Genomic DNA, 24931 nt, shown 5'->3' with positions numbered 1-24931 from the left:
GAGCTGTGACATCTATTGTGAATGGTGGATCCTGTGTTATCTACTGTATATAGAGGTGTTATCAGTCATTGTACAGGAGAAGGAGGTGAGCTGTGACATCACCTATTGTGAATGGTGGATCCTGTGTCATCTACTGTATATAGAGGTGTTATCAGTCATTGTACAGGAGAAGGAGGTTAGCTGTGACATCACCTATTGTGAATGGTGGATCCTGTGTTATCTACTGTATATAGAGGTGTTATCAGTCATTGTACAGGGGGAGGAGGTGAGCTGTGACATCTATTGTGAATGGTGGATCCTGTGTCATCTACTGTATATAGAGGTGTTATCAGTCATTGTACAGGAGGAGGAGGTGAGCAGTGGCATCACCTATTGTGAATGGTGGATCCTGTGATATCTACTGTATATAGAGGTGTTATCAGTCATTGTACAGGAGGAGGAGGTGAGCTGTGACATCACCTATTGTGAATGGTGGATCCGGTGTTATCTCCTGTATATAGAGGTGTTATCATTCATTGTACAGGAGGAGGAGGAGGTGAGCTTTGACATCTCCTATTGTGAATGGGGGATCTTGTGTTATCTACTGTATATAGAGGTTTTATCAGTGATTGTACAGGAGGAGGAGGTGAGCTGTGACATCTCCTATTGTGAATGGTGGATCCGGTGTTATCTCCTGTATATAGAGGTGTTATCATTCATTGTACAGGAGGAGGAGGAGGTGAGCTTTGACATCTCCTATTGTGAATGGGGGATCCTGTGTTATCTACTGTATATAGAGGTTTTATCAGTGATTGTACAGGAGGAGGAGGTGAGCTGTGACATCTCCTATTGTGAATGGTGGATCCTGTGATATCTACTGTATATAGAGGTGTTATCAGTCATTATACAGGGGGAGGAGGTGAGCTGTGACATCTCCTATTGTGAATGGTGGATCCTGTGTTATCTGCTGTATATAGAGGTGTTATCAGTCATTGAACAGGAGGAGGAGGTGAGCTGTGACATCTATTGTGAATGGTGGATCCTGTGTTATCTGCTGTATATGGACGCAGTGGCCAGAGCAAAAACTGCAAAACTAATGTTTTGGGCTTTTTTTATGAGGAAGGAGGGTTGTTTTTTGTTTCTTTTTCTTCAAAAGGTGGAAATTTTAAAGATTGTGTTGTTTGTTTAAAATAAAACACATTCCCTTTAATAGAGGATACAGTCATCTATCAGCATGCGATTGGCTACTAAGTGTCTTACATATACAACGGTCACTGGCATTAGGAGATTGTCTAATACTAATTTTCGCCAGTGGTGGCGCTGCAGGGGAACTTAACCCTTGCACAGTTGTTCAGTGTCTCCTACAGATCACAGCTGACTTTTTGGGGGTGTCAGTAGAGGAATACACTGTGACCAACTTATCGGCGGGGGACCCTTCTAACAAACAAGAGCTGTCCAGTAAGTGCCACTTACTCCTCCCCTGCTCCAAAGTAATACCCACCTGAGTATAATAACCTGGAAACATTTTCTCTGTAATGGGGGCCACAAAGTCCAGCAGGAATTTTTGCCATTCCTTCTCATAACTAATTTGATTCATGTGAATATCAATTGTTGGGACATTTTCATATCCTCCCTGCAATCTCGCATCCTGTAAGAGTAAAATGTTTTCTGTAATACCCTTTCACAGACTGTAGGTGGCGCTAGACTTGTACACATGCTAATAGACAACAGCACCACCTACTGACCATTTCTAAGAATAACATCACTATATTAGACATTTATAGATTAGGGCAGCTTTTAAATCCTCTACCTGGTTATTTCCTCCTGACCATTGGCCATAATTTTCCATTTCCTCCACAAGTTCATCACATGCAGTCTCAGTAAATAATGGGAACCAGTACACATCCGGACATGGCTGAGTGGAGAAAAGTTAAAAAAAAAAGTTAATTATTTTCTGCTCTTTAATGTCCAGATTATTATATCCACAACATGATAATTCTAGATTTTTTTGGAAATTTTCATCACTTTTATTTGCATTGACGTCTGCAAACTTTTCTCTGCTACTAGTGAATAGGAGGGGAGCAAAATTTGAGCCCAAGACTCACCGACTCGATCAGCTTGCCTTTGACGGCAAATGTGTGATTGGGGTGAATATATTTTTCTTTCCAATCCTGTAAATCAGAAAAAATAATAATAATATCAATTACTAAATTTAGAATTTCATTGTTATTCCTGTAGGATAAAAGTTTCTTACCTGGATGTTCTGAAATATCTGCCACAGGTCGTTGTGGAGGTGATTCGTCTTATAGTTCTCCAAGGACAGGATGTGGCCAAATACCTGTCTGTTATTCACAAACATGAAGACCCCCTGAAGGTTAATAATAATATGATTATAATAAAGAAGATGCCCTCATCTGGAGAGATAAAGCTGCTACAAAGGGCAAAATTCAACTTATTCCCTGTATAAGGCTACATTCACACATCCGTCAGCGGCGCCGTCTACCGACCCGAACGCACCAACCCTATGCGGCTGCTGAGATTGGGTCAGGAGTTCTGTCCATTGTTGTGGTCGGTTCTCGGACAGTGACACATTGAGGTGCGAATATATAAAGTCAATAGTAACAACCTTTATTAGGACTTAATCCAAGAAAGTAACAAAAAGACTCCACCTATCCAGGACACAGATAAACAAGAAAAAGTCAAAGGACACAGACCTAATAGAAAGCACCAGGACTCCATATCATACTGAGGACACTGAGTAGCATAAACAAGTGCACAACATAGAGACCATCAATAATAGCTCATAGTGGGTAATGAACAGTATATATCAGAAATAAATATGTGCAGAAGGGAGTTACATAATCAACTGGTGTTTAAAAACTGAACAACCTGGAGGAGGTGAGGATAGGTACCCCAACGCGCGTTTCACATTAGCTTCTTCTGGGGATACCTATCCATACCCTCAGAAGAAGCTACTGCGAAACATGAGTTGGGGTACCTATCCTCACCTTCTCATACTCCCAGAAGAAGCTAACGTTAAATGCGCGTTGGGGTACCTATCCTCACCTCTTCATACTCCCAGAGGAAGCTGACGTGAATCCTGGACAGCTGCTCTAGTGAAGCAGCAGCTGCAGGGAGAAAATTAACTTATAGCCTGTTTGTGGCCCGCTGCTTCCAGTCATCGGGGCGGTGCAGGTCGCGGTAAAAGTCACCGCTCAGTAGACAGTGAGCGCCGATGTGATCACTCTCCGGCACCCTGTGCTCGTCTCCATCTGATCTTTTACTGACCTTTCTGCGCACATTGTCACAGAACGCCATGTCTGGGTCCAGGCTCCCACTGTGGAACAGATCGTACAGGCTGAGCGCTTTCCTGAGGACGCCGCCTTTCACTAAATACACATTGGTGATGTAGGGAACGTTCCAGATTCCACTGAAAAACACAGGATCGGTCATTCATTGGGTGCAACTCAACATGTTTAACCCACCACATGGCTGCAAAAAACTATAAAAAATAAAAAAGTATCATTGCTGCGCATAACTTTTTAAATTCTTATATTATAGTCACAAACAGATAAGGAGTAAAAAGTGTCCGAAAATGATACTGGTGCATTTTGCTAAGCGATGATTCCCCATAACGCATGTCCGTCTGCTGCTCAGTCCCTGACCAATTCCTCTAAAAAATGTATTTATTTCCCTGCAGTTTTGCTCTGTTACTTACACTCTTTGCCTCTGCACAATGTCTATATAATCCTCCGACCGCGCGTAAAACCCGTCTGAACTCAACGCACCCCAAAAGTTTGACCACAGATCTTGATTGCGACTGACCATAGGAGCAATGATCGACCTGACGAGAGATGAGAAGGCATCAAAATCAGTAACTTCTTCCACCAACACTCACTCACGTGGTATTTATGGTCACCAACTTACTTGTTCTGTTCTATGAGAGTCCGTAGCACGCTGGCGTTTTTCAGAACCACCTGGACGTCAATGGAGAAGTAATATTCACACTCAGGGTTCTGGCGGCAAATATCCCTAAAAAAAAAAATCAACTAATTATTATTATTATTATTTTATTTTAAGGAACGTTTTATTGGAAAAAGTTCTACAAGAACGATAAAAGTACAGATGGATATAAGAAAAAGATTAAACAGATTGTACCTGCAAAGTGACGTAATCGTTATCATGTGTAAGTGTGAAGTCATCTTCATCAGGTATATAAGGCCCGATCCATAATTACTTTTGCACCTTTATTTTGTCTCGGAGTTTTGTGCCGGTTTTTATTTTCGCCTTTTTTTAAGTCTTTTTTTTTTTATAAGTGATTTTAACGTATGGCAAAAATTTTTGCAACAAAAAAGGTTAAAGACAAAAAATAAATACGATTTTGACTTCGCGCATGCGGTTTATGAATTTTGCGTTATCTTGAAGAATTAGGAGCAAAAAGCGACAACGCGCAGCATTAAAATAAAAAAAAAGAAAAGAGACTTTCGAAAAAACGCAAATGATGAATTGATGCAAATAGACAAAAAGTCCAGCCAAGTAATAAAAGGAAGAAAGAGCCAATCGCCCATGATCTCCGTCCTTTGGTAAGGGAAGGGTTTTCAACTGTATCCTGAAAGGGTTGCCCACCAATCATATTTTTAGACATTCCTTACGCCGGGCAGTAAAGAAAGCTTATGAAAAGTTCTGAAAATTTGGGTAGTAGTTTAATTTTTAAAGAAATCTGACAGCTGATACAATGGATGCCATTATCAGTTGTCCATCGCTTCTCCTCACTTACAAAAAAAAAATAATTCTGCATTTTTTTTTTGTTACTTACGTTCCGACATTACGAGCTTCAGCAAAGTTAGCAGCCTCCTCAGGTCCTATATATTTAACATTGTTGTATTCTGAACTGTGCACCTTCAGGAATTTCTCCACATGTTTCTGGTGATGAGGTTCCTGGGGGCAGAGGACAGGTTGGTTAAAGACTCTGGAGTAATTCTTCTTGTAACAATTGCTGAATTCAACATGTCATCATTTGTCAATATCAATCCACCCAGTTCCCATTCACCGAGCACAATACAACCAGCTACCGATGGCCAATATCAATCCACCCAGTACCCATTCACCGAGCACAATACAACCAGCTACCGATGGCCAATATCAATCCACCCAGTTCCCATTCACCGAGCACAATACAACCAGCTACCGATGGCCAATATCAATCCAACCAGTACCCATTCACCGAGCACAATACAACCAGCTACCGATGGCCAATATCAATCCAACCAGTTCCCATTCACCGAGCACAATACAACCAGCTACCGATGGCCAATATCAATCCACCCAGTACCCATTCACCGAGCACAGTACAACCAGCTACCGATGGCCAATATCAATCCACCCAGTTCCAATTCACTGAGCACAGTACAACCAGCTACCGATGGCCAATATCAATCCAACCAGTTCCCATTCACCGAGCACAGTACAACCAGCTACCGATGGCCAATATCAATCCACCCAGTTCCAATTCACTGAGCACAGTACAACCAGCTACCGATGGCCAATATCAATCCAACCAGTTCCCATTCACCGAGCACAGTACAACCAGCTACCGATGGCCAATATCAATCCACCCAGTTCCCATTCATCGAGCACAGTACAACCAGCTACCGATGGCCAATATCAATCCACCCAGTACCCATTCACCGAGCACAGTACAACCAGCTACCGATGGCCAATATCAATCCACCCAGTTCCCATTCATCGAGCACAATACAACCAGCTACCGATGGCCAATATCAATCCACCCAGTTCCCATTCACCGAGCACAGTACAACCAGCTACCGATGGCCAATATCAATCCAACCAGTTCCCATTCACCGAGTACAGTACAACCAGCTACCGATGGTCAATATCAATCCAACCAGTTCCCATTCATCGAGCACAGTACAACCAGCTACTGATGGCCAATATCAATCCACCCAGTTCCCATTCACCGAGCACAATACAACCAGCTACCGATGGCCAATATCAATCCACCCAGTTCCCATTCACCGAGCACAGTACAACCAGCTACCGATGGTCAATATCAATCCAACCAGTTCCCACTTATCGAGCACAGTACAACCAGCTACCGATGGCCAATATCAATCCACCCAGTTCCCATTCACCGAGCACAATACAACCAGCTACCGATCGCCAATATCAATCCACCCAGTTCCCATTCACCAAGCACAGTACAACCAGCTACCGATGGCCAATATCAATCCACCCAGTTCCCATTCACCGAGCACAGTACAACCAGCTACCGATGGCCAATATCAATCCAACCAGCTCCCATTCACCGAGCACAGTACAACCAGCTACCGATGGCCAATATCAATCCACCCAGTTCCCATTCACCGAGCACAGTACAACCAGCTACCGATGGTCAATATCAATCCAACCAGTTCCCATTCATCGAGCACAGTACAACCAGCTACCGATGGCCAATATCAATCCACCCAGTTCCTATTCACCGAGCACAATACAACCAGCTACCGATGGCCAATATCAATCCACCCAGTTCCCATTCACCAAGCACAGTACAACCAGCTACCGATGGCCAATATCAATCCACCCAGTTCCCATTCACCGAGCACAGTACAACCAGCTACCGATGGCCAATATCAATCCAACCAGTTCCCATTCACCGAGCACAGTACAACCAGCTACCGATGGCCAATATCAATCCACCCAGTTCCCATTCACTGAGCACAGTACAACCGGCTACCGATGGCCAATATCAATCCAACCAGTTCCCATTCACTGAGCACAGTACAACCAGCTACCGATGGCCAATATCAATCCACCCAGTTCCCATTCATCGAGCACAGTACAACCAGCTACCGATGGCCAATATCAATCCACCCAGTTCCCATTCATCGAGCACAGTACAACCAGCTACCGATGGCCAATATCAATCCAACCAGTTCCCATTCATCGAGCACAGTACAACCAGCTACCGATGGCCAATATCAATCCAACCAGTTCCCATTCATCGAGCACAGTACAACCAGCTACCGATGGCCAATATCAATCCATACAGTTCCCATTCACCGAGCACAGTACAACCAGCTACCGATGGCCAATATCAATCCACCCAGTTCCCATTCATCGAGCACAGTACAACCAGCTACCGATAGCCAATATCAATCCAACCAGTTCCCATTCACCGAGCACAGTACAACCAGCTACCGATGACCAATATCAATCCACCCAGTTCCCATTCACCGAGCACAGTACAACCAGCTAACGATGGCCAATATCAATCCAACCAGTTCCCATTCACCGAGCACAGTACAACGAGCTACCGATGGCCAATATCAATCCAACCAGTTCCCATTCACCGAGCACAGTACAACCAGCTACCGATGGCCAATATCAATCCACCCAGTTCCCATTCATCGAGCACAGTACAACCAGCTACCGATGGCCAATATCAATCCAACCAGTTCCCATTCATCGAGCACAGTACAACCAGCTACCGATGGCCAATATCAATCCAACCAGTTCCCATTCACCGAGCACAGTACAACCAGCTACCGATGGCCAATATCAATCCACCCAGTTCCCATTCATCGAGCACAGTACAACCAGCTAACGATGGCCAATATCAATCCAACCAGTTCCCATTCACCGAGCACAGTACAACCAGCTACCGATGGCCAATATCAATCCAATCAGTTCCCATTCACCGAGCACAGTACAACCAGCTACCGATGGCCAATATCAATCCACCCAGTTCCCATTCACCGAGCACAATACAACCAGCTACCGATGGCCAATATCAATCCACCCAGTACCCATTCACCGAGCACAGTACAACCAGCTACCGATGGCCAATATCAATCCAACCAGTTCCCATTCACCGAGCACAGTACAACCAGCTACCGATGGCCAATATCAATCCACCCAGTTCCCATTCACTGAGCACAATACAACCAGCTACCGATGGCCATTATCAATCCAACCAGTTCCCATTCACCGAGCACAATACAACCAGCTACCAATGGCCAATATCAATCCACCCAGTTCCCATTCACCAAGCACAGTACAACCAGCTACCGATGGCCAATATCAATCCACCCAGTTCCCATTCACCAAGCACAGTACAACCAGCTACCGATGGCCAATATCAATCCACACAGTTCCCATTCACCGAGCACAGTACAACCAGCTACCGATGGCCAATTTCAATCCACCCAGTTCCCATTCACCGAGCACAGTACAACCAGCTACCGATGGCCAATATCAATCCAACCAGTTCCCATTCACCGAACACAGTACAACCAGCTACCGATGGCCAATATCAATCCACCCAGTTCCCATTCACCGAGCACAATACAACCAGCTACCGATGGCCAATATCTATCCACCCAGTTCCCATTCACCGAGCACAGTACAACCAGCTACCGATGGCCAATATCAATCCACCCAGTTCCGATTCATCGAGCACAATACAACCAGCTACCGATGGCCAATATCAATCCACCCAGTTCCCATTCACCGAGCACAGTACAACCAGCTACCGATGGCCAATATCAATCCAACCAGTTCCCATTCACCGAGTACAGTACAACCAGCTACCGATGGTCAATATCAATCCAACCAGTTCCCATTCATCGAGCACAGTACAACCAGCTACCGATGGCCAATATCAATCCACCCAGTTCCCATTCACTGAGCACAGTACAACCGGCTACCGATGGCCAATATCAATCCAACCAGTTCCCATTCACTGAGCACAGTACAACCAGCTACCGATGGCCAATATCAATCCACCCAGTTCCCATTCATCGAGCACAGTACAACCAGCTACCGATGGCCAATATCAATCCACCCAGTTCCCATTCATCGAGCACAGTACAACCAGCTACCGATGGCCAATATCAATCCAACCAGTTCCCATTCATCGAGCACAGTACAACCAGCTACCGATGGCCAATATCAATCCAACCAGTTCCCATTCATCGAGCACAGTACAACCAGCTACCGATGGCCAATATCAATCCATACAGTTCCCATTCACCGAGCACAGTACAACCAGCTACCGATGGCCAATATCAATCCACCCAGTTCCCATTCATCGAGCACAGTACAACCAGCTACCGATAGCCAATATCAATCCAACCAGTTCCCATTCACCGAGCACAGTACAACCAGCTACCGATGACCAATATCAATCCACCCAGTTCCCATTCACCGAGCACAGTACAACCAGCTAACGATGGCCAATATCAATCCAACCAGTTCCCATTCACCGAGCACAGTACAACGAGCTACCGATGGCCAATATCAATCCAACCAGTTCCCATTCACCGAGCACAGTACAACCAGCTACCGATGGCCAATATCAATCCACCCAGTTCCCATTCATCGAGCACAGTACAACCAGCTACCGATGGCCAATATCAATCCAACCAGTTCCCATTCATCGAGCACAGTACAACCAGCTACCGATGGCCAATATCAATCCAACCAGTTCCCATTCACCGAGCACAGTACAACCAGCTACCGATGGCCAATATCAATCCACCCAGTTCCCATTCATCGAGCACAGTACAACCAGCTAACGATGGCCAATATCAATCCAACCAGTTCCCATTCACCGAGCACAGTACAACCAGCTACCGATGGCCAATATCAATCCAACCAGTTCCCATTCACCGAGCACAGTACAACCAGCTACCGATGGCCAATATCAATCCACCCAGTTCCCATTCACCGAGCACAATACAACCAGCTACCGATGGCCAATATCAATCCACCCAGTACCCATTCACCGAGCACAGTACAACCAGCTACCGATGGCCAATATCAATCCAACCAGTTCCCATTCACCGAGCACAGTACAACCAGCTACCGATGGCCAATATCAATCCACCCAGTTCCCATTCACTGAGCACAATACAACCAGCTACCGATGGCCATTATCAATCCAACCAGTTCCCATTCACCGAGCACAATACAACCAGCTACCAATGGCCAATATCAATCCACCCAGTTCCCATTCACCAAGCACAGTACAACCAGCTACCGATGGCCAATATCAATCCACCCAGTTCCCATTCACCAAGCACAGTACAACCAGCTACCGATGGCCAATATCAATCCACACAGTTCCCATTCACCGAGCACAGTACAACCAGCTACCGATGGCCAATTTCAATCCACCCAGTTCCCATTCACCGAGCACAGTACAACCAGCTACCGATGGCCAATATCAATCCAACCAGTTCCCATTCACCGAACACAGTACAACCAGCTACCGATGGCCAATATCAATCCACCCAGTTCCCATTCACCGAGCACAATACAACCAGCTACCGATGGCCAATATCTATCCACCCAGTTCCCATTCACCGAGCACAGTACAACCAGCTACCGATGGCCAATATCAATCCACCCAGTTCCCATTCATCGAGCACAATACAACCAGCTACCGATGGCCAATATCAATCCACCCAGTTCCCATTCACCGAGCACAGTACAACCAGCTACCGATGGCCAATATCAATCCAACCAGTTCCCATTCACCGAGTACAGTACAACCAGCTACCGATGGTCAATATCAATCCAACCAGTTCCCATTCATCGAGCACAGTACAACCAGCTACCGATGGCCAATATCAATCCACCCAGTTCCCATTCACCGAGCACAATACAACCAGCTACCGATGGCCAATATCAATCCACCCAGTTCCCATTCACCGAGCACAGTACAACCAGCTACCGATGGTCAATATCAATCCAACCAGTTCCCATTCATCGAGCACAGTACAACCAGCTACCGATGGCCAATATCAATCCACCCAGTTCCCATTCACCGAGCACAATACAACCAGCTACCGATGGCCAATATCAATCCACCCAGTTCCCATTCACCAAGCACAGTACAACCAGCTACCGATGGCCAATATCAATCCACCCAGTTCCCATTCACCAAGCACAGTACAACCAGCTACCGATGGCCAATATCAATCCACCCAGTTCCCATTCACCGAGCACAGTACAACCAGCTACCGATGGCCAATATCAATCCAACCAGCTCCCATTCACCGAGCACAGTACAACCAGCTACCGATGGCCAATATCAATCCACCCAGTTCCCATTCACCGAGCACAGTACAACCAGCTACCGATGGTCAATATCAATCCAACCAGTTCCCATTCATCGAGCACAGTACAACCAGCTACCGATGGCCAATATCAATCCACCCAGTTCCTATTCACCGAGCACAATACAACCAGCTACCGATGGCCAATATCAATCCACCCAGTTCCCATTCACCAAGCACAGTACAACCAGCTACCGATGGCCAATATCAATCCACCCAGTTCCCATTCACCGAGCACAGTACAACCAGCTACCGATGGCCAATATCAATCCAACCAGTTCCCATTCATTGAGCACAGTACAACCAGATACCGATGGCCAATATCAATCCAACCAGTTGGTTTTCACCGAGCACAGTACAACCAGCTAACGATGGCCAATATCAAACCAGAGAGTTCCCATTCACCGAGCATAGTACAACCAACTACCAATGGCCAATATCAATCCAACCAGTTCCCAATCATCGAGCACAGTACAACCAACTACCAATGGCCAATATGAATCCACCCAGTTACCATTCCCCGAGCACAGTACAACCAGCTACCGATGGCCAATATGAATCCACCCAGTTCCCATTCCCCGAGCACAGTACAACCAGCTACCGATGGCCAATATCAATCCACCCAGTTCGCATTCACCGAGCACAATACAACCAGCTACCGATGGCCAATATCACTCCAACCATTCGCCAAGTTCAACAATTTACGAATTCTTAACTAATCAGTTACCAGTAACCATCCTCAACCCAACCAGGTACCATTACCCAAACTCAATCAAAACATGTGCATTCACCAACTTTAACTCACACAGTTACCATTTACCAAGCTCAACCCAACCACTTACCATAAACCATGTTAAATCCAACCAGTTACTATTCAATAACCTGAATCCAACCAGTGATAATTCACCGCCAGCATGAACTAACCAGCTACCATACACCAATCTCAACTCAACCAGCAACCAACATCCACCCACTGGACTGTAGCCACACATTGCAGTCTACTGGCTTACATGATTGGCAATGTAAATTTGGATTCTTTTCTTCGGATATTGCAGATTATTCAGTCGTTTGAAAAACTCCGAAACAAATGGCGTTGGCTGCTCGATGAAGACACCAACCACGACCAATGGGAAGGAGTCGTCCGTCTAAAAGCAAAAGGAGAAAAAGTTTGTTTCTCATAAAAGACAAAAAAAAGTGAGAAAATTACACCACAAAGAGGAGGAAACAGTGAAATCCATGGAGGGAATCCTGCAGATACTTGGACACTTTATTAAAAGGTCTTTGTTGGAGCGGCCAAAACTATTCATAGAAACGAACTCCGGTCTCTATAAGCAATGGCCAGAGGATGAGAAAAGACTAAGGAATTAATAAGAATATCTCCAAATATCCAATCTACCTGTAACGTACTAGATTAATGGAAGTTCAGTTGCTTTACCTTTAATCCATCCAAGTTTCTCAAGCCTTCATCACAGATGACACAGCCGGTCTCAAAGGTCCAGACGCGAGGAATGTAATTTCCCAGGTAATTCATGAGAAGCTAAAATACAGACACACAAAATATCAATAGTTCAGCATCAGAGCCTCTGATTATATAATGCATGTACACAGTGATTGCATCAGCAGAATAGTGAGTGCAGCTCTGGAGTATAATACAGGATGTAACTCAGGATCAGTAATGTAATGTATGTACACAGTGACTGCATCAGCAGAATAGTGAGTGCAGCTCTGGAGTATAATACAGGATGTAACTCAGGATCAGTAATGTAATGTATGTACACAGTGACTGCACCAGCAGAATAGTGAGTGCAGCTCTGGAGTATAATACAGGAGGTAACTCAGGATCAGTAATGTAATGTATGTACACAGTGACTGCACCAGCAGAATAGTGAGTGCAGCTCTGGAGTATAATACAGAATGTAACTCAGGATCAGTAATGTAATGTATGTACACAGTGATTGCATCAGCAGAATAGTGAGTGCAGCTCTGGAGTATAATACAGGATGTAACTCAGGATCAGTAATGTAATGTATGTACACAGTGACTGCACCAGCAGAATAGTGAGTGCAGCTCTGGAGTATAATACAGAATGTAACTCAGGATCAGTAATGTAATGTATGTACACAGTGACTGCACCAGCAGAATAGCGAGTGCAGCTCTGGAGTATAATACAGGATGTAACTCAGGATCAGTAATGTATGTACACAGTGATTGCATCAGCAGAATAGTGAGTGCAGCTCTGGAGTATAATACAGGATGTAACTCAGGATCAGTAATGTAATGTGTGTACACAGTGACTGCACCAGCAGAATAGTGAGTGCAGCTCTGGAGTATAATACAGGATGTAACTCAGGATCAGTAATGTATGTACACAGTGATTGCATCAGCAGAATAGTGAGTGCAGCTCTGGAGTATAATACAGGATGTAACTCAGGATCAGTAATGTAATGTGTGTACACAGTGACTGCACCAGCAGAATAGTGAGTGCAGCTCTGGAGTATAATACAGGATGTAACTCAGGATCAGTAATGTATGTACACAGTGATTGCATCAGCAGAATAGTGAGTGCAGCTCTGGAGTATAATACAGGATGTAACTCAGGATCAGTAATGTAATGTATGTACACAGTGACTGCACCAGCAGAATAGTGAGCACAGCTCTGGAGTATAATACAGAATGTAACTCAGGATCAGTAATGTAATGTATGTACACAGTGACTCCACCAGCAAAATAGTGAGTGCAGCTCTGGAGTATAATACAGGATGTAACTCAGGATCAGTAATGTAATGTATGTACACAGTGACTGCACCAGCAGAATAGTGAGTGCAGCTCTGGGGTATAATGCAGGATGTAACTCAGGATCAGTAATGTAATGTATGTACACAGTGACTCCACCAGCAGAATAGTGAGTGCAGCTCTGGAGTATAATACAGGATGTAACTCAGGATCAGTAATGTAATGTATGTACACAGTGACTGCACCAGCAGAATAGTGAGTGCAGCACTGGAGTATAATACAGGATGTAACTCAGGATCAGTAATGTAATGTATGTACACAGTGACTGCACCAGCAGAATAGTGAGTGCAGCTCTGGAGTATAATACAGGAGGTGACTCAGGATCAGTAATGTAATGTATGTACACAGCGACTGCACCAGCAGAATAGTGAGTGCAGCTCTGGAGTATAATACAGGATGTAACTCAGGATCAGTAATGTAATGTATGTACACAGTGACTGCACCAGCAGAATAGTGAGTGCAGCTCTGGAGTATAATACAGGAGGTGACTCAGGATCAGTAATGTAATGTATGTACACAGTGACTGCACCAGCAGAATAGTGAGTGCAGCTCTGGAGTATAATACAGGATGTAACTCAGGATCAGTAATGTAATGTATGTACACAGTGACTGCACCAGCAGAATAGTGAGTGCAGCTCTGGAGTATAATACAGGATGTAACTCAGGATCAGTAATGTAATGTATGTACACAGTGACTGCACCAGCAGAATAGTGAGTGCAGCTCTGGAGTATAATACAGGATGTAACTCAGGATCAGTAATGTAATGTATGTACACAGTGACTGCACCAGCAGAATAGTGAGTGCAGCTCTGGAGTATAATACAGGATGTAACTCAGGATCAGTAATGTATGTACACAGTGACTGCACCAGCAGAATAGTGAGTGCAGCTCTGGAGTATAATAAAGGAGGTGACTCAGGATCAGTAATGTAATGTATGTACACAGTGACTGCACCAGCAGAATAGTGAGTGCAGCTCTGGAGTATAATACAGGATGTAACTCAGGATCAGTAATGTAATGTATGTACACAGTGACTGCACCAGCAGAATAGTGAGTGCAGCTCTGGAGTATAATACAGGATGTAACTCAGGATCAGTAATGTATGTACACAGTGACTGCACCAGCAGAATAGTGAGTGCAGCTCTGGAGTATAATACAGGAGGTGACTCAGGATCAGTAATGTAATGTATGTACACAGTGACTGCACCAGCAGAATAGTGAGTGCAGCTCTGGAGTATAATACAGGATGTAACTCAGGATCAGTAATGTAATGTATGTACACAGTGAATGCACCAGCAGAATAGTGAGTGCAGCTCTGGAGTATAATACAGGATGTAACTCAGGTTCAGTAATGTAATGTATGTACACAGTGACTACAGCAGCAGAATAGTGAGTGCAGCTCTGGAGTATAATACAGGATGTAACTCAGGATCAGTAATGTAATGTATGTACACAGTGACTGCACCAGCAGAATAGTGACTGCAGCTCTGGCGTATAATACAGGAGGTAACTCAGGATCAGTAATGTAATGTATGTACACAGTGACTGCACCAGCAGAATAGTGACTGCAGCTCTGGAGTATAATACAGGATGTAACTCAGGATCAGTAATGTAATGTATGTACACAGTGACTGCACCAGCAGAATAGTGAGTGCAGCTCTGGAGTATAATACAGGATGTAACTCAGGATCAGTAATGTAATGTATGTACACAGTGACTGCACCAGCAGAATAGTGAGTGCAGCTCTGGAGTATAATACAGGATGTAACTCAGGATCAGTAATGTAATGTATGTACACAGTGACTGCACCAGCAGAATAGTGACTGCAGCTCTGGAGTATAATACAGGATGTAACTCAGGATCAGTAATGTAATGTATGTACACAGTGACTGCACCAGCAGAATAGTGAGTGCAGCTCTGGAGTATAATACAGGATGTAACTCAGGATCAGTAATGTAATGTATGTACACAGTGACTGCACCAGCAGAATAGTGACTGCAGCTCTGGAGTATAATACAGGATGTAACTCAGGATCAGTAATGTAATGTATGTACACAGTGACTGCACCAGCAGAATAGTGAGTGCAGCTCTGGAGTATAATACAGGATGTAACTCAGGATCAGTAATGTAATGTATGTACACAGTGACTGCACCAGCAGAATAGTGACTGCAGCTCTGGAGTATAATACAGGATGTAACTCAGGATCAGTAATGTATGTACACAGTGACTGCACCAGCAGAATAGTGAGTGCAGCTCTGGAGTATAATACAGGATGTAACTCAGGATCAGTAATGTAATGTATGTACACAGTGACTGCACCAGCAGAATAGTGAGTGCAGCTCTGGAGTATAATACAGGATGTAACTCAGGATCAGTAATGTAATGTATGTACACAGTGACTGCACCAGCAGAATAGTGACTGCAGCTCTGGAGTATAATACAGGATGTAACTCGGGATCAGTAATGTAATGTATGTACACAGTGACTGCACCAGCAGAATAGTGAGTGCAGCTCTGGAGTATAATACAGGATGTAACTCAGGATCAGTAATGTAATGTATGTACACAGTGACTGCACCAGCAGAATAGTGACTGCAGCTCTGGAGTATAATACAGGATGTAACTCAGGATCAGTAATGTAATGTATGTACACAGTGACTGCACCAGCAGAATAGTGAGTGCAGCTCTGGAGTATAATACAGGATGTAACTCAGGATCAGTAATGTAATGTATGTACACAGTGACTGCACCAGCAGAATAGTGACTGCAGCTCTGGAGTATAATACAGGATGTAACTCAGGATCAGTAATGTATGTACACAGTGACTGCACCAGCAGAATAGTGAGTGCAGCTCTGGAGTATAATACAGGATGTAACTCAGGATCAGTAATGTAATGTATGTACACAGTGACTGCACCAGCAGAATAGTGCGTGCAGCTCTGGAGTATAATACAGGATGTAACTCAGGATCAGTAATGTAATGTTTTTATGTTCACAGAATCTGCACCAGTAGAATAGTGATTGAGGCTCTGCAGTATAATACGTCTAGAAACAGGTGTGCTGCTATTTTTTAGAAGAAAACAGACAGATTTTACTTTGTGCATATGAAGTGATGAATATTAAACATTACCTTGGATGGTCCATTTCCATTTATCAGGACAGGGAGAGTGTCATAAACCATATTTCGAGCTCTGACTCTCCCATTCTCAAACTTTAAAACAACATCCCCTGGAAAGGATAAAAAACAAGTTATAATCCTAATGCAATAATGTAATTTCTATTTCAATGCACTTGGCATTGCAGTCCACATCCTATCTCGGATGTTTTCAGATGTCTCCCATGCTTTACACTGCAGCTCTGCCAGTACAGAGGTGTATGAGCACAAGTTTAGCATTTTTTACCGTTCTCCTGGCCAGAAATTGACCCTGAATGGAGGATCATGAGTAGACTTGTCTATTATTGACCTTAATTGAATAGCACTACTCACAAGCTCATTTCTAAAGCTGCAGATTGTGTTAGGCTTCATTCAGATGTCCATGTTTTTCACAGATAGAATAGCTACCGATTTTGGTCTATGTGGTTGTTCCACTATTTTGTGGAAAAAAAATAATAAAAAATAAAATGAGTTAAAGAAGTCTAGCTCTAGTTCCTCAGTTTAATACTGGAATGATACAGCCATTATGACCTGACTCTTCAAAAATAACCACATAAGTTATTATTGTGAAATCTGATAACGGGTCTGCTTTAGGTTACATGCACCCTGAACATCACAACTATTCCATCAAAATTCCTCCTATAGCAGATGTGTCATGCGTCTGGGCTCGAACCTATTTTTAGGGTAGCAGGTGTTTTTCTTTACTCATTTGTCTGCCCTATCACCTTTCAGGTGCAGCTTTATATACTTTTACCCTGCTGGTTTTTCCTGCTGGTGATAGTCTCCTTTGGATGTCCAGCCATACTGCTGTAGTTTAAACCAGTCAGTGAAAGACCAGCTAGGGCTTATCTCTCTGCTGGTTACGTTCTTTACTCTGCACCTATTTTTTGTTTATTTTTAGGAAATAGTCGACATCAGTAGCGTAGCTACCGGAGGTGCCAGAGGGGGCGGTTGGCCCGGGCCCTGCGCTCAGAGGGGGTCCACCTGGAGCTACGCTGCTGTAACTGTATCGGCGTGCACACCTTTACAGTTACATTCCGGGCAGAGCAGGGAGACTGGATGACCCTGTACTGCAGATATGCGGCCCTTGAGCAGGAGGGGGGGTCCCGGTGCCTGCATCGGGATCCCCCGCCCATCACCGCTGCAAGTTAACTGATGAGAGAAGGAGTGCGACGCTCCCTCTCCCATCAGTCCCCCCTCGCCTGACGTCAATGACGTCATCACCTGGCGCCCGGCCGCTGTGCTGAAGATGTATGCGGGCCGGGCGCCCCGGAGCAGCGGGGAACGAGGAGGAGAGGCGAGTACTGTGTTTATTTATTTATTTTTCCTATTGGGGAGGGGGGGATATTATACTACAGATTGCCTATGGGGGCGTAGATTATGCTACAAACTGCCTATGGGGAGAGGAGATTATACTACAGGCTGCCTATGGGGGGGGGGATTATGCTACAGACTGCCTATGTGGGGAGATTATGCTACAAATTGCCTATGGGGGGGGGTTATGCTACAGACTGCCTATGGGGGAGGGATTATGCTACAGACTGCTTATGGGGGGGTTATGCTACAGACTGCTTATGGGGGGGATTATGCTACAGACTGCTTATGGGGGGGATTTTGCTACAGACTGCCTATGGGGGGGATTATGCTACGGACTGTTTATGGGGGGGATTATGCTACGGACTGCCTATGGGGGGGATTATGCTACGGACTGCCTATGGGGGGGATTATGCTACAGGTTGCCTATGTATAGAGATTATTTTTAGTAACAGCGCGGTCATCTGCTGAGGATTTCCTACATCCACTTTCGGGGTGCGCCACCATAACTGTAATCAGGGTTACCTGGTAAGGGGCCCACTCAGAAGTTTCGCCCCCCCCCCCCCCTGAACCAAAACCCTAGCTACGCCTCTGGGCAGCATATTCTCTAACAGTATGTACTTAATCCTTTATTTTGTGGTTTCTTTTACTCACTCTAGGATCTTTTCCTTTTTCAGCACACTTTCCCTTCTGTAGGTAATTTGCACTCTGCTCTGCCCTCCGGTTCTTTAGGAGGAACGTGAAGCGCTCAATGGCCTTTGAGGCAGCATTGGTTTGAGTTACCATTATCTAGTCTGTGGTTCGTACTATCTCAGCGCACGCAGGAACCACTAGGGACTGCGGGTCAGGATCTCTAGTCTGTACAGGAACCGGCAGAGTCAGTTGCAGTTTTTAGTGTGTTACCTATTTTCCCCAAGTGAGTGTCTATACTATCTTAACATTATCACCAGCCTACTCCATTTTTGTGTGCTGAGAAGCCTTCATGGACACTCTGGACGCCATGACCGCGCAAATAAGGTCCTGGTCTTTGGAGGTGGCAGACATCAAGCGGCAACAACAGCATGTGTTATCCGCCACTACGCAGGTTCTACTCCACCCAAAACAGTCTTCTGAGTCTAAGGTACATTTACCAGATTGTTTCGATGGGGACCGAAGTAAGTTTTCCATCTTTCTTTCTTCATGTAAGTTGTATCTTCGTCTCCGTCCTGCCTCATCTGTAGGAGGGAGTCAAAGCATGGGTATGGTTCTGTCGTTGCTCCGTAGAGATCCTCAGACTTGGGTCATTTTCTCTGCCTGAGGATTCTCCAACGCTTTCCTCAGTAGACACTTTTTTCTCTGCTCTGGGGCTCATTTATGATGATCCGATAAAGTTTCTGTTGCTGAATCAATGATCCGCAGGTTGGTTCATGCAAATCGTAAAGTGGAGGACTACTGCTCACAGTTCTGATGCTGGGCAGTGGAGACCTCCTGGAATGTCCCAGCCCTCTGTCGTCAATTCCGCCAGGGTCTTTCTAGCCAGATACAAGATATGATGGTTTATAGTCCCTCTCCGTTGTCCCTGGAACAGGCCATGTCACTGGCAGTGTGTTTGGACAGAGATAAGAACACATTTGAGGGCGTTTCAGTGACTTCTCCCTCTCATCCTATTGAGGAAGAACCGATTCAAATTGGGGCCTGAAGAGAGTCCAAGGGGAATTGAACTTGGAACACCCGCGGTCGAACAGGTCATGTAATGATTCAGTGTTTCAGATACAATAAGGAATTTCTTAAAGCTTTTCAGAGGTTCTTAGTTATTTATTATCTTAGTTAATTATTATCGTAAGTTCATTAAGAACTTCTCATAGTCAAACCTCTTACTGATATCATCAAGAAGGGTACTGACTTTTCCTCTGATGAGGGACGAAAATCCAGGCTCAGGATGGAGCACCGGAGGGCTTGCCACCCAGCAAGCTTTTTGTGCCATCCTCGCTTCGCACTGATCTTCTTAACAAAGTGCATGATTCTGTGTTGGTTGGACATCCTGGTTCCTCTGCCACCTGGAGAGCTGTTTCAAGGTCCTTTTGGTGGCAGAGTGCTCGAAAGGATGTTGATCAGTAAGTTCGGAAGTGCAGAGGTCTAAAGCCTCTCACCAGGCCCTGGCAGGGTTTCTTTTCCTTAACGAGGTTCCGTCTCAACCTAGGACTCTTTTGTCCATGGATTTCGTCATGGATTTGCCTAAATCTGGTTGTAATTCTGTAGTATGGGTAGTGGTGGACCGTTTCAGAAAGATGATTCACTTGGTTCCTCTACTAAAAGTGCCTACGGCTAAGAGTTTAGATACATTGTATATCTCTCACGTCGTTAAGTTACATTGTGTTCCTAAAAACATTATTTCCGATAGAGGGGTTCAGTTTTGGCTAGCTTTTGGATTAGCTTTTGCTCCAGATTAGGAATTAAGAATTCGTTCTCCCCAGGTTATCATCCTGAGAGTAATGGTCAGACGGAGAGAACGAACCAAGAATTAGAACAATATTTAAGATGTTTTGTTTCATCTAATCAAAAGGACTGGGTGGATTTTCTTCCCCTGGCTGAGTGCGCTCTCAATAACTGCACCTCTACTACTACCGGTACCTTGCCTTTTTTTTTGTTGTGGGGGTTTTATTCCAGTTTTTGGAAAATTTTCTGGTTTACAGTCTGCGGTCCCAGAGGAGGAAGGCTATTCTTCTCATTTGATTAAGGTCTAAAGAGAAGTTAAAATGGGTCTTTTGATAACTAGCGATCGGACCAAGAGAACTGCGGCCCCAGTTTTAAGGTGGGAGATTTTGTTTGGTTATCCTCAAAAAAAATTTCGTCAAAGAAAAGTTCCATCAAAGAAATTTGCTCCTAAATTTGTTGGTCCATATGGGGTAATTCCAGTGTCCTGTGACAGTCAAGCTCCAATTCCTGGTTGCGTGGAGGATTAATAATTCTTTCCATTCCTCTCTTCTTAAAAAGTTTGAGGGAACGCCGGGTCCTCAGGACATCACTGAGGTTGACTTGGAGGAGGAAAAGGAGTATGAGGTGGAACGAGTTTGGGTTCCAAACGTAAACTGCAATGTCTCGTTAAATCGAAGGGTTTCGGTCCGGAGGATAAATCCTGAGTTGATGCTGAAGATTTGCATGCGGATCGTCTAGTGAGTGAGTTCTGTCAGCAGTTGGGGATCTCAGTGGGTCCAGAGGCTCCTCGTAGAAGGGGAGTTACTGTCATGTATCTGGGTTCGAACCCTTGAGCCTGCGCTTTGTGGTCAACTTCTCCGTCCGCCGGACCACAGCAGATACACCTTTTCTCCAAGTGTTTAGTTTCTGTTATCCTTTAGGGTAACAGGTGTTTTAATTAACTAATTTGTCTGATCTATCACCTTTTGGGTGCAGCTTTACATATTTTCCCCCTGCTGGTATTTCCTGCTAGTGATAGTCTCCTTTGGATGTCCAGTCATACTGCTGTAGGTTAAGCAAGTCTGTGAAAGACCAGCTAGGGTTTATCTCTCTGCTGTTTATGTTCTTAACCCTGCACCTATCTTCTGTTTCTTTTTAGGAAGTAGGCACCATATTTTTCTAACAGTACGTACTTAGTCCTTTATTTTGTATTTTTTGGTTTGTTTTACTTTCTGGGATCTCTTTCTATTTCAGCACACTTTCTTTTCTGTAGGTAATTTTCACTCTGCTCTGCCCTCTGGTTCTTTAGGAGAAATGTGAAGCGCTCAACAGCCTTTCAGGCAGCACAGGTCTGAGATGCCATCATCTAGTTTGTGATTAGGGCTATATCAGCTCATGCAGGAACCACTAGGGACTGCGGGGGTCAGGATCTCTAGTCTGTCAGGAACCAACAGGGTCAGTTCCAGTTTTTAGTGTGTTACCTATTTTCCCGAGTGAGTGGCACACTATCATAACAAGATGGTAAAAAAGATAAAAGTTATGAAAATAATAATAAGAAAAAATTACAAAAATATGCTGTAACCTTGAGGGGTTAATCTCACACAAAATCAAACTGTAAAAAAAAAATAAAAAGATTTACCTTCAGAACCGTGAAGATTTTGGAAGATTCGACATCTGTGATCTAAGGTGATATTAATCTTCTCCTTAATAAATGAAAGAAATAAAAATGAGTTTTGCAGCTTTCATTTATTGTTTTACTCATTTAATAATGCAATGTGAGCAGCCATCCAGGCACAAGGAGATTACTGCGCTGCTGAACTGTAAGTTACACTGAACTGCCCTAACTTGCTGGAAATCAACACAAAGAGGTCATAATAACTGTGAAAATCTTCCACTAAAACATCACTATGCAATGCACAATATTCACACTATCATAAGAAACATATCCTTCTATATAGGGGGCAGTATTATAGTAGATATATTCTTGTATATAGGGGGCAGTATTATAGTAGTTATATTCTTGTACATAGGGGCAGTATTATAGTAGTTATATTCTTGTACATAGGAGCAGTATTATAGTAGTTATATTCTTGTACATAGGGGCAGTATTATAGTAGTTATATTCTTGTACATAGGGGCAGTATTATAGTAGTTATATTCTTGTACATAGGAGCAGTATTATAGTAGTTATATTCTTGTACATAGGAGCAGTATTATAGTAGTTACATTCTTGTACATAGGGGGCAGTATTATAGTAGTTATATTCTTGTACATAAGATCAGTATTATAGTAGTTATATTCTTGTACATAGGGAGCAGTGTTATAGTAGTTATATTCCTGTACATTGGAGCAGCATTATAGTAGTTATATTCTTGTACATAGGAGGCAGTATTATAGTAGTTATATTCTTGTAAATAGGGGTAGCATTATAGTAGTTATATTCCTGTACATAGGAGCAGTATTATAGTAGTTATATTCTTGTACATAGGAGCAGTATTATAGTAGTTATATTCTTGTACATAGGGGGCAGTATTATAGTAGTTATATTCTTGTACATAAGATCAATATTATAGTAGTTATATTCTTGTACATAGGGAGCAGTGTTATAGTTGTTATATTCTTGTACATAGGAGCAGTATTATAGTAGTTATATTCTTGTACATAGGGGGCAGTATTATAGTAGTTATATTCTTGCACATAGGAGCAGTATTATAGTAGTTATATTCTTGTACATAGGAGCAGTATTATAGTTGTTATATTCTTGTACATAGGGGGAGTATTATAGTAGTTATATTCTTGTACATAGGGGGCAGTATTATAGTAGTTATATTCTTGTACATTGGATGCAGTATTATAGTAGTTATATTCTTGTACATAGGAGCAGTATTATAGTAGTTATATTCTTGTACATAGGAGCAGTATTAAAGTAGTTATATTCTTGTACATAAGGGCAGTATTATAGTAGTTATATTTTTGTACATAGAGGGGCAGTATTATAGTAGTTATATTCTTGTACATAGGAGCAGTATTATAGTAGTTATAATCTTGTACATAAGGAGCAGTATTATAGTAGTTATATTCTTGTACATAGGGAGCAGTATTATAGTAATTATATTCTTGTATATAGGTGCAGTATTATAGTAGTTATATTCTTCTACATAGGGAGCAGTATTATAGTAGTTATATTCTTGTACATAAGGGCAGTATAATAGTAGTTATATTTTTGTACATAGGAGCAGTATTATAGTAGTTATATTCTTGTACATAGGAGCAGTATTATAGTAGTTATATTCTTGTACATAGGGGGCAGTATTATAGTAGTTATATTCTTGTACATAGGGGTAGCATTATAGTAGTTATATTCTTGTACATAGGGAGCAGTATTATCGTAGTTATATTCTTGTACATAGGAGCAGTATTATAGTAGTTATATTCCTGTACATAGGAGCAGTATTATAGTAGTTATATTCTTGTACATAGTGGGCAGTATTATAGTAGTTATATTCTTGTACATAGGGAGCAGTATTATCGTAGTTATATTCTTGTACATAGGAGCAGTATTATAGTAGTTATATTCTTGTACATGGGAGCAGTATTATAGTAGTTATATTCTTGTACATAGGGGGCAGTATTATAGTAGTTCTATTCTTGTACATAGGGAGCAGTATTATCGTAGTTATATTCTTGTACATAGGAGGCAGTATTATAGTAGTTATATTCTTGTACATGGGAGCAGTATTATAGTAGTTATATTCTTGTACATAGGGGGCAGTATTATAGTAGTTATATTCTTGTACATAGGGAGCAGTATTATCGTAGTTATATTCTTGTACATAGGAGGCAGTATTATAGTAGTTATATTCTTGTACATGGGAGCAGTATTATAGTAGTTATATTCTTGTACATAGGGGGCAGTATTATAGTAGTTATATTCTTGTACATAAGATCAGTATTATAGTAGTTATATTCTTGTACATAAGATCAGTATTATAGTAGTTATATTCTTGTACATAGGGAGCAGTGTTATAGTTGTTATATTCTTGTACATAGGAGCAGTATTATAGTAGTTATATTCTTGTACATAGGGGGCAGTATTATAGTTGTTATATTCTTGCACATAGGAGCAGTATTATAGTAGTTATATTCTTGTACATAG

General features: G+C 43.2%; 1 protein-coding gene across 1 annotated transcript in view; it reads right to left on the bottom strand.

Moving 5' to 3' along the window:
• Positions 1-24931, bottom strand: part of PLOD1 (procollagen-lysine,2-oxoglutarate 5-dioxygenase 1) — a 71961-nt gene that overhangs the window by 9004 nt on the left and 38026 nt on the right. The window contains exons 6-17 of the mRNA XM_073657237.1: positions 22415-22478; positions 17044-17141; positions 12556-12657; positions 12131-12265; positions 4796-4917; positions 3907-4011; positions 3698-3823; positions 3268-3409; positions 2234-2347; positions 2085-2150; positions 1790-1894; positions 1481-1627 (exon numbers count right to left, since the gene is read on the bottom strand). Coding sequence (XP_073513338.1) covers positions 1481-1627; positions 1790-1894; positions 2085-2150; positions 2234-2347; positions 3268-3409; positions 3698-3823; positions 3907-4011; positions 4796-4917; positions 12131-12265; positions 12556-12657; positions 17044-17141; positions 22415-22478 — 1326 coding nt within the window. The remainder of the gene's footprint in view (positions 1-1480; positions 1628-1789; positions 1895-2084; positions 2151-2233; positions 2348-3267; positions 3410-3697; positions 3824-3906; positions 4012-4795; positions 4918-12130; positions 12266-12555; positions 12658-17043; positions 17142-22414; positions 22479-24931) is intronic.

This window comes from Phyllobates terribilis, unplaced genomic scaffold, assembly GCF_046119375.1.
Source record: "Phyllobates terribilis strain yellow unplaced genomic scaffold, ASM4611937v1 Scaffold_12__6_contigs__length_324123572, whole genome shotgun sequence".
Lineage (NCBI taxonomy): Eukaryota > Metazoa > Chordata > Amphibia > Anura > Dendrobatidae > Phyllobates > Phyllobates terribilis.
Note: the sequence above shows the minus strand (reverse complement) of the source record. Positions and strands in the feature narration are given on the sequence as shown.